Source organism: Mytilus galloprovincialis, chromosome 6, assembly GCF_965363235.1.
Source record: "Mytilus galloprovincialis chromosome 6, xbMytGall1.hap1.1, whole genome shotgun sequence".
Classification (NCBI taxonomy): Eukaryota; Metazoa; Mollusca; class Bivalvia; order Mytilida; family Mytilidae; genus Mytilus; species Mytilus galloprovincialis.
The window spans coordinates 26341823-26357348 of NC_134843.1; the positions used below are offsets into that span (position 1 = coordinate 26341823).

A 15526-nucleotide genomic window follows, 5' to 3' on the forward strand; every position below is an offset into this window, starting at 1 on the left:
AGATGAAAGAGAGTTAGATTGTATGTACTCTAAAAGATCTTCGGAATTTTTTAGTATCCACATCTGATTCACGCCACCTCTATTAAACTAGTCAAAACCATATGTCTTAAAAGCATACAGAACTAGAGAAATGTTTCATATGTATTGAAGTTTAGAGTATCTCTAATTCTTAAATAGTTTGTACACAACCAAGTAATCAAGCAAGTAAAATACAAGAAGTCACAAAACAAAATATCACAGTACCCAGTTGGACAGTAAAATAAAAACTTAATTCGCATACTTGTATAGTACATTCGACCTGGTTGTTAAAAAAAATGGCCTTGTAAGAAAGCAATCAGAATAAATTGAAACGCACGATATATACATTGTAAGAATAAAATGTACTGTTTTATAGGTATAAGGAAGAGCAAGGTAACCCGTTGTTCACATTACAGATTAGAAATAAATCATTCAAGTATATAATAACTATGATGTAAAAATTAAAAAACAACATATAAACCCCTTAAGTAAAAAGGTTTATCTTTATCTCTAAAGGGTGCATTTCTACAAAGAAAAGAATAATCGACAGACAAGCAAAAGTGATTATGACTTTCTTTACATTCTATTGAAAAATGAGATTATATATGTAAACAAAATATGTAAACATTTTAAAAAGCAATTAACTTTGGTGAAGTTCAGTGACAATATATAGTTTAATATGTCGCTGCTTGAGATTTTAAACTTTATGTTAAATCACGTTAGTGTTCCTCTCGAGAGCCGGAACATTAAGAGGACATTGCCATTTAATTTTTAAAAATGCATAATCAAGTGTCTGGTAATTGAAGGTCACGAACGATTATGAGATGAAAGTTCAGTAAATACATCATTTCAATTTTTAAACTAGCATATGAAAAGAATTGTAAACGATAATTATTTTGTGCACCAATTGCATCCCTTATACAACGTTACCAAAAGTCACAGAGCAAAAACTGTTATTGTCGAATAAACGGTATATCTATACGTGGTGTTGTTATCATTTCAAACATTTCGTCATACAATAAAAAAGATAACTGTACGAAAATTGATAAACATTTGTGTAGTACATGAAGCTCGTTCAAAACAATATTCTACTAATATATGTGTAACAAATCGTTTTACATTATACCATACAATGCCTACCCTGATTACCGTTTTATTGAAATATTATTGCCGAAATAATCTGTCTTGCTAGAGCCAAAATGAATATGTATTTCTTATTTGATATAAATAATCGGGAAAAAAATCACTTAAATTTATTCCTTTGGAAGTTTCTTAAACAAAAACTGTGTATTTCGTGTTGGTCATCTTCAAAAAGTTTTACAAAACAAAGGTCAATCAATAGCTTTATCAATAAATTCTACCTCAGGAATAGATTACCTTAACTGTATTTTGCAAAACTTTTACGAATTTTGGTCCTCAATGGTCTTTAACTTCATACTTTATTTGGCCTTTAACTTTTTTGGATTCGAGCGTCACTGATGAGTCTTTTGTAGACGAAACGTTCGTCTGGCGTAAATACAAAATTTAATCCTGGTATCTATGATGAGTTTATTTCGACGCATGTTTAGATGGCAGATACAAAATGAATGAGGAAATTGATTAAATGCGGACAAGAATCTAAGTGATTTTTTTGTATCACTTGAAATCAAACTTAACGTTCTTCGACGACACTAGCAGGTGATTTTCAAAATTCCTAGTGATTGATATGCGCATACCGTGTTAAGTTCTTAATCAACTAAAAAAGATCACCAGATGTGATTACATTTCTTAGATACCAGTTCTGTCATCAGCACATAAATTTTTGAAAATAAAATCGCTAAATATATATAAAATTGACAAAGATGTCTACGCTAGTAAGAATCTTTTACACATTGCATCATTTTCAGCTTGATAAGTTGGGTAAAAAAAGGCAAATAAAACGACAACGTCATAAATATAGGTACACCAATACTATTCAAAATCATCGAAGTTACAATGTATATTCTAAAAAAAAGTGTGTGCAGTTACCGTAACGATTGTTAAGCAATAAGACGAAACTGTGACGGACGATTTATTTCGATTACAGAAAATGATGCATACAGAATTTTATCAAAATTTACCAAGCAAGTTTTTATTTTTATTAAACCTTTCCCGTCGCAAATTTTCCTCTACTTCCAATCAGATATAACACAACAACGGCACAGAGTGCAGATAAACACATTATCTTGTATCATGCTTTTTACTACATTCATCAGCAAATTTCAAATGCATAAAAGGAATTGTCTTGCCTTATAATGTTAATTGGTATAAACTATAACACTTTTATATCGGAAAACCTGAGAAAAGTATACCTACTAAGAATCTATCGCCTGAAAATTATCATTTAGGAAAGAAAAATAACAATAGTGAAAGCAATATGTTTGTCAGATATATTATATGAGGTTTATATTGAGAAATTATAATAGCAAATTCCTAACAGATTTAGGGTTCTGAGATTAATTAGGCTAAGGAAAAGCATTATCAATATGGCAATTAACTGGTCGTGTTTGTCGTAAAAAATAACCAAGTACAACAATTATAAAGAAACACTTCAAAACACCCATCCCTGATTACGGCCATTTTTATTATCCGTTAGATGTATTACCTTGATAAATGTTAATCATTTTCCAGTGCGTAAACATTTTTTAATAAAATGAAAATATTAATCACCTGGAGTGTGTAACATCGGATCTATGGGATATCTAATTAAACTCACACCAGGGTATCTTGTAGGGGTATAAAACCCGAAACATGCCAATCTGCCGACAAAATTACAACAAAATTAAAGGATGTTTCGCCATTCCTGTACGTTTATACTCCTTAGTTATGTTTGCGCAGTAACATGTATGAGGTACAGAATGACAAGGCTTCACAATGAATTCAGAAGTAAAACGGCTAAAGAAAATGGGGCTGCTGATATGATGAAAATGGTAAGAATCACAGTGACTGCTCTTTTTTAAATTGAAATATGGCAACTATTTCAACTCTTTTTTTTTTTTCTTACAAAAACCTATTTTAATCTTTTACAGTAGAGGTTAGCTGTTCTTTAATATTCAAAATCTAGTTTTGCTCGAGCTTCTCACAATTTTACATTTCGTTTCGGGCTTAGTTCGCAAATTAAATAATGATATTTTAAGTATGAAATAAGTATAATTTTATATATGCTATATTTGAATTAATTTTTCCGGCTATTCCTTTAGGATTTGAATGTCAAGCTATCTTTTGAAAATTCAAATACATGAAATTTTTGATTTTCAGAAATGGGATTACACTGCTGCCAATGTTGCTCAAAAATGGGCAGATCAATGCGTATTCAAACACAGTACGAATAAGTATGGAGAAAATCTCTTCGTTACTACAGGTAAGCCGATAATTATGATACCTTAAACCGGTCTTTTTTATATGTCAGGAGCCTGTAATTCAGTGGATGTCGTTTGTTGCTGTGGTGCATTTTTGTTGTTCGTTCACTTTTTTGTATATTAATAAGGCTGTTAGATTTCTCGTTTGAATTGTTTTACATTCATGATTTTGGGATCTTTTCTAGCTGACTATGCGTTAGTGGCTCTGCTCATTGTTGTTGACCTTACGGTGACCTATAGCAGTTACTTTCTTTGTCATTTTGGTCTTTTGTGGAGCGCTGTCTTCAGGTCTTATTGGCAATGATACCACATCTTCTTTTTTTATATTTCTATTCAGTAGTGAAAATATCTAAATTTTAGTGTAAGGCCACACCAATTTAATTCCTTGTTCGACGGACCCGCCCGCACCTATTTTTTTTCAAAACAGATTTTTTTTTATTTTTATTATATTCCCGCTTCCTGCATCCAGATATATAATCATGTCCATTTCCTGCACCGTTTTTTGTTTGTAAATATTATAAAAAGATCTCAGCATTTGTTTTTAAAATCACAGTATAGGTGGCGCGGTAGTATTTCCTGGCCCATAGGGATAATGATAGCCTTTTTAGAATTTTCACCACTTTCTAACACTGCAAAAAAATCTACATTCACACTTAACTGAAGTACTTTCATTTTACTATTCAGAAATGAATTTGAATATGTATCATGACCGTTTACTTTTTTTGCTATTTTTAGAAACCTAAGGCCACTAGTAATTTTAGGTCTTTTATGGTGCAGTGAATACAAAATTTAAAAAAATTCTCAAAAATTCATTTTCATCTGTATGTAAAATTATTTCATATTTTTCTACACCTGATTCATCCCTCAGTTTGGGAAAGTATGTTCAGTTGATACTGTATTTTTTGTCCAATCACACTGTTTAGATACATTTACCTAAGTAGGGTACACAAAAGAGCAACCTAAATTCTGGAATGCAAATACTACCGTGCCACCTATAACCTTTATATAACGATTTTAAACCTATAAGCACCCCACAGCACTGTAAATATCTGTGAGAATAATTGTTTCAGCATGAAACCACTTTATTCCAAGTGGGAGTGCTCCGAAATAAATATATAACAGCGGAAATACCTGTACAGAACAAAACATTGGTTTCTTATTATTAGGACTTATATTCCCTATCAAAAAATGTTCGTTGTTAAAATAAAGTACAAAGAACTTCTGAAGAATTTGCCTTCAACTGCAATTATAATGTATGCTGACGGTCATACCCGCTGCAGGTTTGTGCACCTGTCCTGATTGATTCAGGGACCTGTCGTTCAGCAGTTATCGTTTGTTGATGTGGTTCACTGGTATTTTCCCGTTTGGAAATATAAATTAGATCGTTGGTTTTTCTGTTCGAATTGTGTACAATACTAAGTTGTGGTCCCTTATACATGTAGCTTGCTGTAATGGTCTGGATCAAAGCTCTGTGTAAAAGGCCGTACTTTGACCTATGTTTGTTATTATCAGGTTATCCTTCAGACAAGGGCCTTGAAGGGGTCATTTTACCATGTTTACTGTTGTAGAAAAGAAAATAGAAATACTAAGGATTTGTATAGTGCTACTATACGAAACCTTTGAAAACTTAGAATTTTTTACTCCAAAAATGAGGAGAAAATATTATATTTTAAACAACTTTTCTAAAAGAGGGGTCCACTTATTTTGAATAATATTAAACTGTTAAAGTAAATATGTTAACATGGTTAAAGTCCAGGAATATTACAAAATTCTTGGACATGTTTTGACCATTTAATACCATATAGATATTATAATAGTTCTTTGGGAAAATATTAGCCCTTCTGTACTAAAAGTGTTTTCACAAAACAAATATATTATAACTTATATTTTAACCCTCATAAAAGGGATATTCATAACATAAAGGGGTTGTTCTGAACCTGACTAAGGTATGACTTGGATGAAGAATTGTCTCATTGTCAGTCTGCGTCACACCAATCTAATTAAAAACCGATCTCTCATCGCTCCTTTTTCTGATATGTCGCGTGGGAGATCTAACGAAACCCGCTTTGAGGTCACATGTGAGTGAACTAAAAGTTATGAATTTATAAAGATATGCAAATGAGTTGACGACCTATTAATAAGCCAATCAAAAAAGTTTATGAATTATTTTGACTGACGATTTCGTCGAAAATAAAATGAGTTACATCCCTTTGCCTTACGTTAAACTTCCAAGATCGTGGAAGACTCAATTTCATTGGTCGAAAAAGACACACCTACGAGGTCATTCACATGTGACCTCAAAGCGGGTTTCGTTAGATCTCCCACGCGACATATCAGAAACAGGAGCGATGAGAGATCGGTTTTTAATTAGATTGGCGTCACACATACATAGACCAGATTTAATTATTCAATTATTTCTTGTTGAACAGTGAAAAAATACTTCATAAATTAAAGAAATGTCAAGGTACAAGTGATAAATCAAGTTTTAATATAGTCAAAACCTACTATTTTATGTTTACAAAAAAAAATAATAATTGCTCGCCTTTACTTTACAAGCTTCGCCTCAAAAATTTTCAAATTAAATATTTTTTTATTTAAATTTTCAAATCGCTCGCTCGCCCCAATTTTTGGAGTCCAGAAATCTGTAGAACAAGAAATTAAATTGGTGTGGCCTAAAGCAAAATTATATCCGGGTGAAATTTGCTCCGGTGGAAAAAATGTTACAATAGTTTTTATTTTTTTATCCGGAGGAAAATATTTCCCTGTGATATCTTAAAATCTTGAAATTGACATATCATGAAATCCGATCAAGCCTCTCTGATGTGGCCTGGATAAGAAACCATAAACTTTTCATATTACTTTTAAATTTTATTCTGCAGTTTGACAATAAAAGTGAGACAACAACCCGACCATAGAGAAGGTCACCAACAGGTCTTCAATGCAGCGAGAAATTCCCGCACCCGGAGGCGTCCTTCAGCTGAAAATTAAAAATAATACAAAACTAACAAAGGCCAGAGGCTCCTGACTTGAGACAGGCGCAAATATGGGGCGGAGTTAAACATGTTTATGAGATCTCAACCCTCCCCCTATACCTCTAGCCAATGCAGAAAAAGTAAACGCATAACAATACGCACATTAAAATTCAGTTCAAGAGAAGTCCAAGTCTGATGTCAGAAGATGTAACCAAAGAAAATAAACAAAATGACAATAATACATAAATAACATCAGACTACTAGCAGTTATTTATATATATATTTATAAGTTTATATATAGATTGCAATGCAAACAGTGAAAAATAATCACACAATTTGTCTTTCAATCTTATCCAACTTAATCATAAGCACTACCAAACATGGTCATCTTAATTATGCTGTTGTTATAAAATCTGTTTTAATTTTTTTTTTAATTCAAAACTTGCTTTAAACATATAAATGTACGATAGTTCTGTAATAACTTTTCATGGAGAAAAGCACGAATCAGGAGTTAATTTTTTGGTATCCATTTTATTTCAGCACAAGACGTCTATAAGGCTATGGATCAATCTGTTAATTCTTGGTTCAACGAAGTGCGATTCTATAATTACAATTATAATTGCTATTCAGATACATGCTTTAAAAAAGTTGGACACTATACACAGGTAAAACGTACAAACAGAATGTGAAGAATATTAGTAATGTAGACCAGAATAGGTCCTTGCTATTCAATGACGTTAACATAATATCAAAGTGTTTAAGGGACGACATCAAAAGTTCAATGTAGGATAAAAAAAATCAAATAGTTTTTTCCCTGACCCCACCTCTTAACTTAATTTTTGGAAAAATTGATTGACCAATATGGATATAAGTAATATCTATTTTGGATAAACAGTACTTGCAGCAATTTATCTGCCCTGCCCCCCCCCCCCCCCCCCCCCATAAAAAAAAACCAAAGACTATTTGATTTAAGTTTTTGTTTATCCTACATTGATATTTTAGGGTCGTCCATAAGTATACGGTACATAATAATCAATACAAATAAAATTGTCTTAACCTTATCAAATTGAATGTTCAATAATACATGCAAAATTAGACTTTAGAATTGCAAAAATGCATTATAACGCATTGAAATCAAGCACTTCAGAGACGTACGTGAACAGAATTTACTGTATTATAAAGAACTAGGGGTACTTCAAAATAATAATAAATTTATAAAATAGTTTCAACAATCAATTAAAATTGTTTCTGTGGATGAATAAAAACAGCCTTGCTTTCTACCCGTTTCTAAGCCTTGTACAAATAACATTGATATTTCGAGACAATGTATGGTTATTCTATATATAGCCAAAATCCATCGTATATATATATATATATATATCAACTTTATCTGATGTATTAGGCACCCATTTGGCTATATTTTTTATGCTCGATTGAGAATTTTACAAAAATATTTAAAACACTTAGGATAAATAATTATGTTCGGGAGGTTCGATTCGAATTTGAAGCAAAACTAAATACTTATAGGGTTGCTCGTTTGGTTCGTTTTATTGGCAAGTGTGTACCTTTGTTACCTTGTTTAGCGTCCTGTAGTAGCGATAACATTTCAAGTCCAGCTTATCGTATTGTTTCTTTTTTGCCTTGTTCATGTTAGTTGTCATCCTGTTTTTGGCTAGACTGTTTAGATTTCTTTATGTCTTGTATTTTACCTTAACTATATATATTATCAATTCGTAAATAAGGCACGTAAAACTGCTGAGATCCCTTCACTTGTTGTACCGCAACCAGACTATCTAAACCATGTGTTGTTTGTGTGAGTTAGTCTTTGTAATTTTATTTTCTCTCTATAGTCAGATGTTGGTTATGGTAGTGTTATGTTGTAAGGTTCAATATTTTAGTAAAAGGAGTAGGTCCGGTAAGGGCCGATTTTGGCCTCAAATTTCAGGTTCTTCTAACGAAAGATTTTGGACACTTTTTAAACACTTAAGTGTCTCTTTTAATTGATTTATATTAGTTTTTGTGAAAGATTTTAACTGATTTAGTCATTAAAAACGCTCCGATTCAAGCTTTAATATAAAATATCTCTCAAATATGCCAAACGTCACTTTTCAGATGGTTTTTGTTAAAATGAAAGTGGCCGCATCCGTGTTCATCCTCAACCTTTATATATGTATTATCATCAAATACAACTTACGTTTCAATATTATGAATGAACACGAATGCGGCCACTTTCATTTAAGACGGAAACCGTCTAAAATTTAACTAAAATGCTAGGTACCCGATATGTACGTTGTATTGTCAAAAACGGCCTATATTTATGTAGCAGAAGCATTCTACTTTCCAATAAATAGCTAAAAAATTACAATTTCACAATTTTGTAAAACTGCTATATTTTGGGGCCAAAAAGGGTCTTACTGCACCTACTTCTTTCTGTTATCATTTTATACAATACCGGTATATTGTAATAGAAGTTTAGACAGGTAACACGCTCTGATTAAATGAGTCGTTTTATGAACCATGATAGAATTGAGATCTAAAATGAGTATACTATGCGGTATGGGCTTTGCTGAAGGCCGTACTGTGACTTATAGTTGTTAATTTTTTGTGTCATTTGGTCTCTTGTTGAGAAATCATACCACATCTTCTTTTTTTAAAAGCAACTGTCTTGCTTTCAAAATGATGTTTCAGGGACTGATTTTTTTTATTGTTGCCTATTTCATAAACCTTCCTGGTTAATTTAATAAATATATGGTGGTGTGGTTTTATTTCCAACGCTACGCCCTCTACAAAAAATCGAAACACCGAAAGTGAATATTTAGACACCTATACCGGTCATCGTTGGTCTTAAAGGACCATATCAATCTGTCATGTTTCAACTGTTTTAAATAGACTTACGTATCTCAAACGTAATCAAAATTTAGCGTAGTGTAACGAGTTACGGGAGTTTTGTAGCCAAAGGGCAGCACTATCGGTCCACTACAAATTGTTTTATCGTGAGATTTTTTATATCACACTTTAGTAATACGAAAATACAGAAGTCCGAAAAGTCTTATGTAGTTGAAGAGCAGCTACATATATGTCGATTAACTGAGCCAATGCCTTTCCAGATGATTTTTATGCCCCATTTATGGAAATTGTGATTTGTGGTCTGTCTGTCTGTCTGTCTGTCTGTCTGTCTGTCTGTCTGTCCCGCTTCAGGTTCAAATTTTTGGTCGAGATAGTTTTTGATGAAGTTGAGGTTCAATAAACTTGAAATTTAGTACACATGTTTCCTATAGTATGATTGTTCTTACGAGAATGCCAAATAAGGGGTTTTACCCCATTTTCACGGTCCACTGACCATAGAAAATGATAGTTAGAATTGACCTTGCTTTAATTGAAATTACTCTTTGTCGAACATATATCATGTATATATATGTAGTATAAAAACAACTTGTTATAAATGTCGTTCGTCCGAATCTCTTTTCTGGATTTAAATCCATCAGGAACGCTCAATGCCAAATATTTAAATCCAAAAATGAATCAGAACCTAACAGTTGAAGAGCTATACGTACCTAAGGTGGTCATATTTATCTACGGTCAATTATGCCTAAAGGAGTTGAAAACTTAGTTCTAAATAATTTCAAAATTTCAACGGGCAGTTTTAGAAAGGTTTGTTATTAATTATGTCTGTACCGAATTACTAACTACTTCGATGATACCCTCGGGAACTGATAGTCCACTAGATAAGTTATCTGAAGCAAATTATCAAACTTGCATATATGCATATATTGTTAAAATGATGTTATTAATAAGATCCTAAGCAAAATTCTAAACACATCTTTTTGTGCCCTTTTCTTTGGGTCTAAACATGTCTCAGTCCTACTTGTGTTAATGTTGACATCGTGTTTTGGATGGTATTCATTGTAGTTCTAGAGGTTCTAGTGTTATAGCCCTAAACACTTTAATTATAAAACAAGGGTTTATATATACTACATTTGTTCATTTAATGTGCTTACATTGAAATGTTTTAAGACATAGACGCGCGTCTGGCGTAAATATAGCAATTCTGGTATCTATGATGAGTTTATTTACAACCACTGGGTTGATGCCACTGCTTGTAGAGTTTCAATTCTTAGAGGGTATCACCATCCAAGTAGTCAGCTCTTCTGTGTTGACTTGAGTTATCATTGATATGTATATAATTTTAAATCTATGATGAGTTTATTTAGAAGTAAGTAAGTGATTTGTAAACAAGATTTAAAGGTGTATTTATCGACTGTCTTAGATCAACTTTATTTTTCTATATGGCTCTTCTTCGATTTGAAGCAAATTATGAAACTAATTTTTATTATACATTACAGCTTGTTTGGGCCAAAACTTCTCTATTAGGATGTGGAATAAGAAAATGTAATAAAGTGATTGGAACCGTAATGTCAAACGCATACCTTGTAGTATGTAACTATTCTCCAGCGTAAGTACATATGTACTAAGTTATTACGTAATGTCACCTACAAACTCTTATACCGGTACTAATTTTCATGGATTGCATGGTCAGGAAAAAACTTAAACATTAGAATTTAATCTAATTACTATGTATTTGCATCGCAAATTTTTAACTACCTAAAATTGCTGAACCGGTTTACAAGGTAAAACATTGCAGAAGTACATGTCACACTACCATGACGCATTATTCCAATTATCTTACTTCTAAATACTGTGTGCTTAGATGAAAAACGGCAAATACTCTTTTTAAAACGTATAGGTTTGATCTGGCCAAGGTTCGAACCACAACACAAATCACTGGAGTTGACATGCTATAATCAATTACATGCAGAATATACTATTAAATTGTAACAATAAAGTGTGCAACACCAAATGTACGTGGCATATTTTTGTTCGAAATGATTTTATTTCTATTGAGGCCGGGGGTGAAGAGCATGAACTTTTTGTAAACAGCTCTTTAACAAATCAAATCTTCAATATCTATAAGCGGAGTTTTATGCAAGGAAAAAAGTGTTGATTTCAATTTAGCAAATTGACCAACAAAACACCATGATAACTTTACTATTTATTTTGTCATTGCTATTAACTAGCATTTTTCAAAATAACTTTTTCGTTTATCAATATGAGTAAGAAAAATTGTCTCAGAAAAAAAGTCAATGTTTATAAAAGAAAATATATTGAGTTAATCACGATAAATTCAAATTGATTGACGCTAATCTTTAAATGCAATTTCAAATTGAAAAAATAAAAGAAAAAAAATCAAAAATATTTTCTCTTTCAGTGGAAACATCATGAAAAACAAGATTCTCAATAAACCTTATACAAAGGGTAAACCTTGTTCCAAATGTCCTGGTTATTGCACTTTGGAATCACTTTGCAGTAAGTCATCAATAAAATATATTTTTTATACCAGAATATACTATTTGAAATACCGTAATAGCTGGAATGGGGGTAAAATAGGGGGGAGTATTGTGTAAAGTCTAAGTTTCGTTTATGCTGAATTCATGCGTATATGTTAAAAAGGAAAAAAGATAATAAGTCTTCATTTTGAAATCTAAGAAACCGACATACATCGATTGTTTAGTCTTAGATGCATGATTTTTTTATTAGTTGTTAATGGCTTTGAACTAGCTTTCAGATAACTGCGAGTACTCTCAGATGTTTTCCTAATGTCTTTCTGTTGTCGGGATATGCAAGTACCCGGCCACGTCCACTTGTATTTTTGTCCATCTGATGAGTTAAGCCTCTCTCAACTGATTTTTATAGTTCGTTCTTATGCTGTACTGTTATACCACTGTCCCAAGTTAGGGTATGGGTTAGGATCCCGCTAATATGTTTAATACCCCGCCACATTATTTATATATGTGCCTGTCCCAAGTCAGGAGCCTGTAATTCAGTGGTTGTCGTTTGTTTATTTGTTACATATTTGTTTTTCGTTCATTTTTTTATACAAATAAGGCCGTTAGTTTTCTCGTTTAAATTGTTTTACATTGTCTTATCGGGGCCTTTTATATCTGACTATGCGGTATGGGCTTTGCTCATTGTTGAAGGCCGTACGGTGACCTATAGTTGTTAATGTCTGTGTCATTTTGGTCTCTTGTGGTTAGTTGTCTCATTGGCAATCATACCACATCTTTTTTTTAAATATATATATATATATATATATATATAAAATTGAGAATGGAAATGGGGAATGTGTCAAAGAGACAACAACCCGACCAAATAAAAAACAACAGCAGAGGGTCACCAACAGGTCTTCAATGTAGCGAGAAATTCCCGCACCCGGAGGCGTCCTTCAGCTGGCCCCTAAACAAATATATACTAGTCCAGTGATAATGAACGCCATACTAATTTCCAAATTGTACACAAGAAACTAAAATTAAAATAATACAAGACTAACAAAGGCCAGAGGCTCCTGACTTGGGACAGGCGCAAAAATGCGGCGGGGTTAAACATGTTTGTGAGATCTCAACCCTCCCCCTATACCTCTAACCAATGTAGTAAAGTAAACGCATAACAATACGCACATTAAAATTCAGTTCAAGAGAAATCCGAGTCTGATGTCAGAAGATGTAACCAAAGAAAATGTATAAATTAGAATGATTACACACAAAGTAGTTTAACAAAAAGAATATTTATATTGTATTAACCTTTTGCGTATGTAGTTACAGTAACACAAGTAGTAAGAGCATCACAGCCTTCTACTAATGGGTTTGGAAGGGGTTGAGTTTTCTAAATATGGTCTTACTGTAGCCTCCATATCATTTTTAAGAATACTTTATAAAAGATATACATTTTTGTACTTGAAGTGCTTTTGCGTAAGTGTATCTATCATATGTCGAAATCTATCTATCATATGAAGAGTGCATTCATTTTATTTTATCATGTGCACGGCATAAGGGTTTGACAGCACTGTGTGTTGTGAACGAATCTAGAAATTAATCGGTATGTAAAAAATAGAAATTGATGAATGAAGTACCTGCCGGACAATCCGTTACTTGTAGAACTATCCCGTAGGATCAGGAAGAATATACTAGATATATAACTCTAATATTGACAAATAATTGTGTATTTCAAATATTAAAGTTACTATTAATACATCTTTCTAGGAAAAATTCCAACAAAAAGGACACTATATGATCTTCTGTCAAGAATTACAGATACAGAAAGTGACTGGAATGAAGAAAAAGAAGAGCATTTAGGAGATGAATATAAAGACTAACAGTTACTTTATTTCGATTTGTTTTTAAATTTTCAATATTTTTTGAAGTATCCATAATTTCAATAGTGAAACATTACTATGCAAATTCTTTATATTTATATTATATTTAATTATATATGTTTATAGAAAAAAGAGGTGTTTATAATTTCTAATAAAGCCTATAAACTGACAAAAAAAAACGGATATTTAGTGTAAGAAAAATTGTTGCACAAAGAAAAAACTATAAAAAGATATAGGATGATGTGGTATGAGTGCCAATGAGACAACTCTCCATCAAAGTATAACAATTTATAAAGTAAACCATTGTAGGTCATCAGATAAAAACTAACTGACCATGGTATTTCAAAAGACTTAAACGTCGAAAAGACAAGCAGTACATATAAGACAACACAGAAATGTAAAGACAAGGCAATACGAACCCCATGTTAAACCGGGGATAAGGTCAGGTGCTCTAGAAAGGTAAGCATATCCTGTTCCACATGTGGCACCTATCGTGTTGCTCATGTAAGTAAAATGTACCATAACTTATCACATTATAATGAATCAATAACGTAACTTATGTCGAAAATATCAATGAAGTACTTGTGACATTTTTACCTATAATTATAGTATCTGTTTGTTTTCGTTCACACATCGATGTCCATATAAAGATATTCAGGCAAGTGAGAGGTTTGGCTAGCTATAAAACCACACAACTTTCTACATAAAAAAATGCCTGTACCAAGTCAGGAATATGACAGTTGTTATCCATACGTTTGATGTATTTGTCAATGAGCTTTTAATTTTGCTATTTGATAACGGACTTTCCGTTTCCAATTATCCTCAGTTAGGTTTTTTGTCATACTATGTAATTTGACACATGCTTCCTATTTTTCATGTCGAAGCCTTTGAAAGCCGACTATACTGTATACGATTATCTTATTGTTGGTTACCCATATTGGCTTACATCCACGTAAATTGAATTTTGGTGGATTGTTGGCTCTTTGGCAATCCTTCCACATCTCCATGTTTTTTTCATGAAAAGATAGGCTTCACAAAACGTGGGAAAAGTGACCATTTTTAATCTGAAACGTTTATTCTGCCCATAACAGTTCTTAAAAGACTGCACAACAAAAATATAAAGAAATTTAGTCATTCTGCAGACCCTTACTGAAACGTTTATTCTGCCCATAACAGTTCTTAAAAGACTGCACAACAAAAATATAAAGAAATTTAGTCATTCTGCAGACCCTTACTAAATTTCCTGCAAGTAAATTGTCTGAACAGTTCTGAATTTACACAGTCGGTTAGAATATACTAATTACAGTCGCAGAATAGGCTATCAACGGTCACAGAAGAGAATATCAATAATCACAGAAGAGAATATCAATAGTCGCAGAAAAGAATATTAATTGTATGAAAATAAAATGTCAATAATCGCAATAAAGACTATCAATTCTAAAAATTGAAAAAGACAATGAATGAGGCTGTTTAATTTTATATATGCTTGTTCTGCTTCTTTGTTAAAATTTGTTTGTTTTATAGGGCAAATATGATCACACAATATTGGCCCCTATGTTTGACATTTTTACATATTATGTCTGTTGGTTTTGTTCACGCATCGTTTTCAATTTAATGGAATTTGATGCGACTGTCATACAAGTGAGAGGTTTAGTTGCTATGAAACCAGGTTCATCAACCATTTTCTATATATGAAAATGTCTTACCAAGTCAGGAATATGACAGTTGCCATCCATTTGAACGATATGTTTGAGCTTTTGATTTGGCCATTTGATTATGGACTTTTCGTATTGAATTGAGTTCGGTTTTACTTTTTGCTTTTTGCAATGATCGTAGAATAGACCATCTTATGTTTGCAGCTGATATTTTGTTGTTATTCCTTTAATTTTGTGTATAACTTCTTCGTATGATTGTGTTGTGTATATCGTCTTCGTATGACTATGTGGTGTATA

General features: G+C 32.3%; 1 protein-coding gene across 1 annotated transcript; it reads left to right on the plus strand.

The window, feature by feature from the left end:
• The first annotated feature begins 2759 nt into the window (after positions 1 to 2759).
• LOC143078063 (peptidase inhibitor 16-like) lies at positions 2760 to 13676 on the plus strand. The gene is made up of 6 exons (XM_076253056.1): positions 2760 to 2966; positions 3295 to 3397; positions 6908 to 7032; positions 10711 to 10820; positions 11634 to 11731; positions 13462 to 13676. Exons 1-6 carry the CDS (start codon positions 2826 to 2828, stop codon positions 13572 to 13574), a joined length of 690 nt encoding a protein of 229 aa, XP_076109171.1. The 5' UTR covers positions 2760 to 2825; the 3' UTR covers positions 13575 to 13676.
• The last annotated feature ends 1850 nt before the right edge of the window (positions 13677 to 15526 follow it).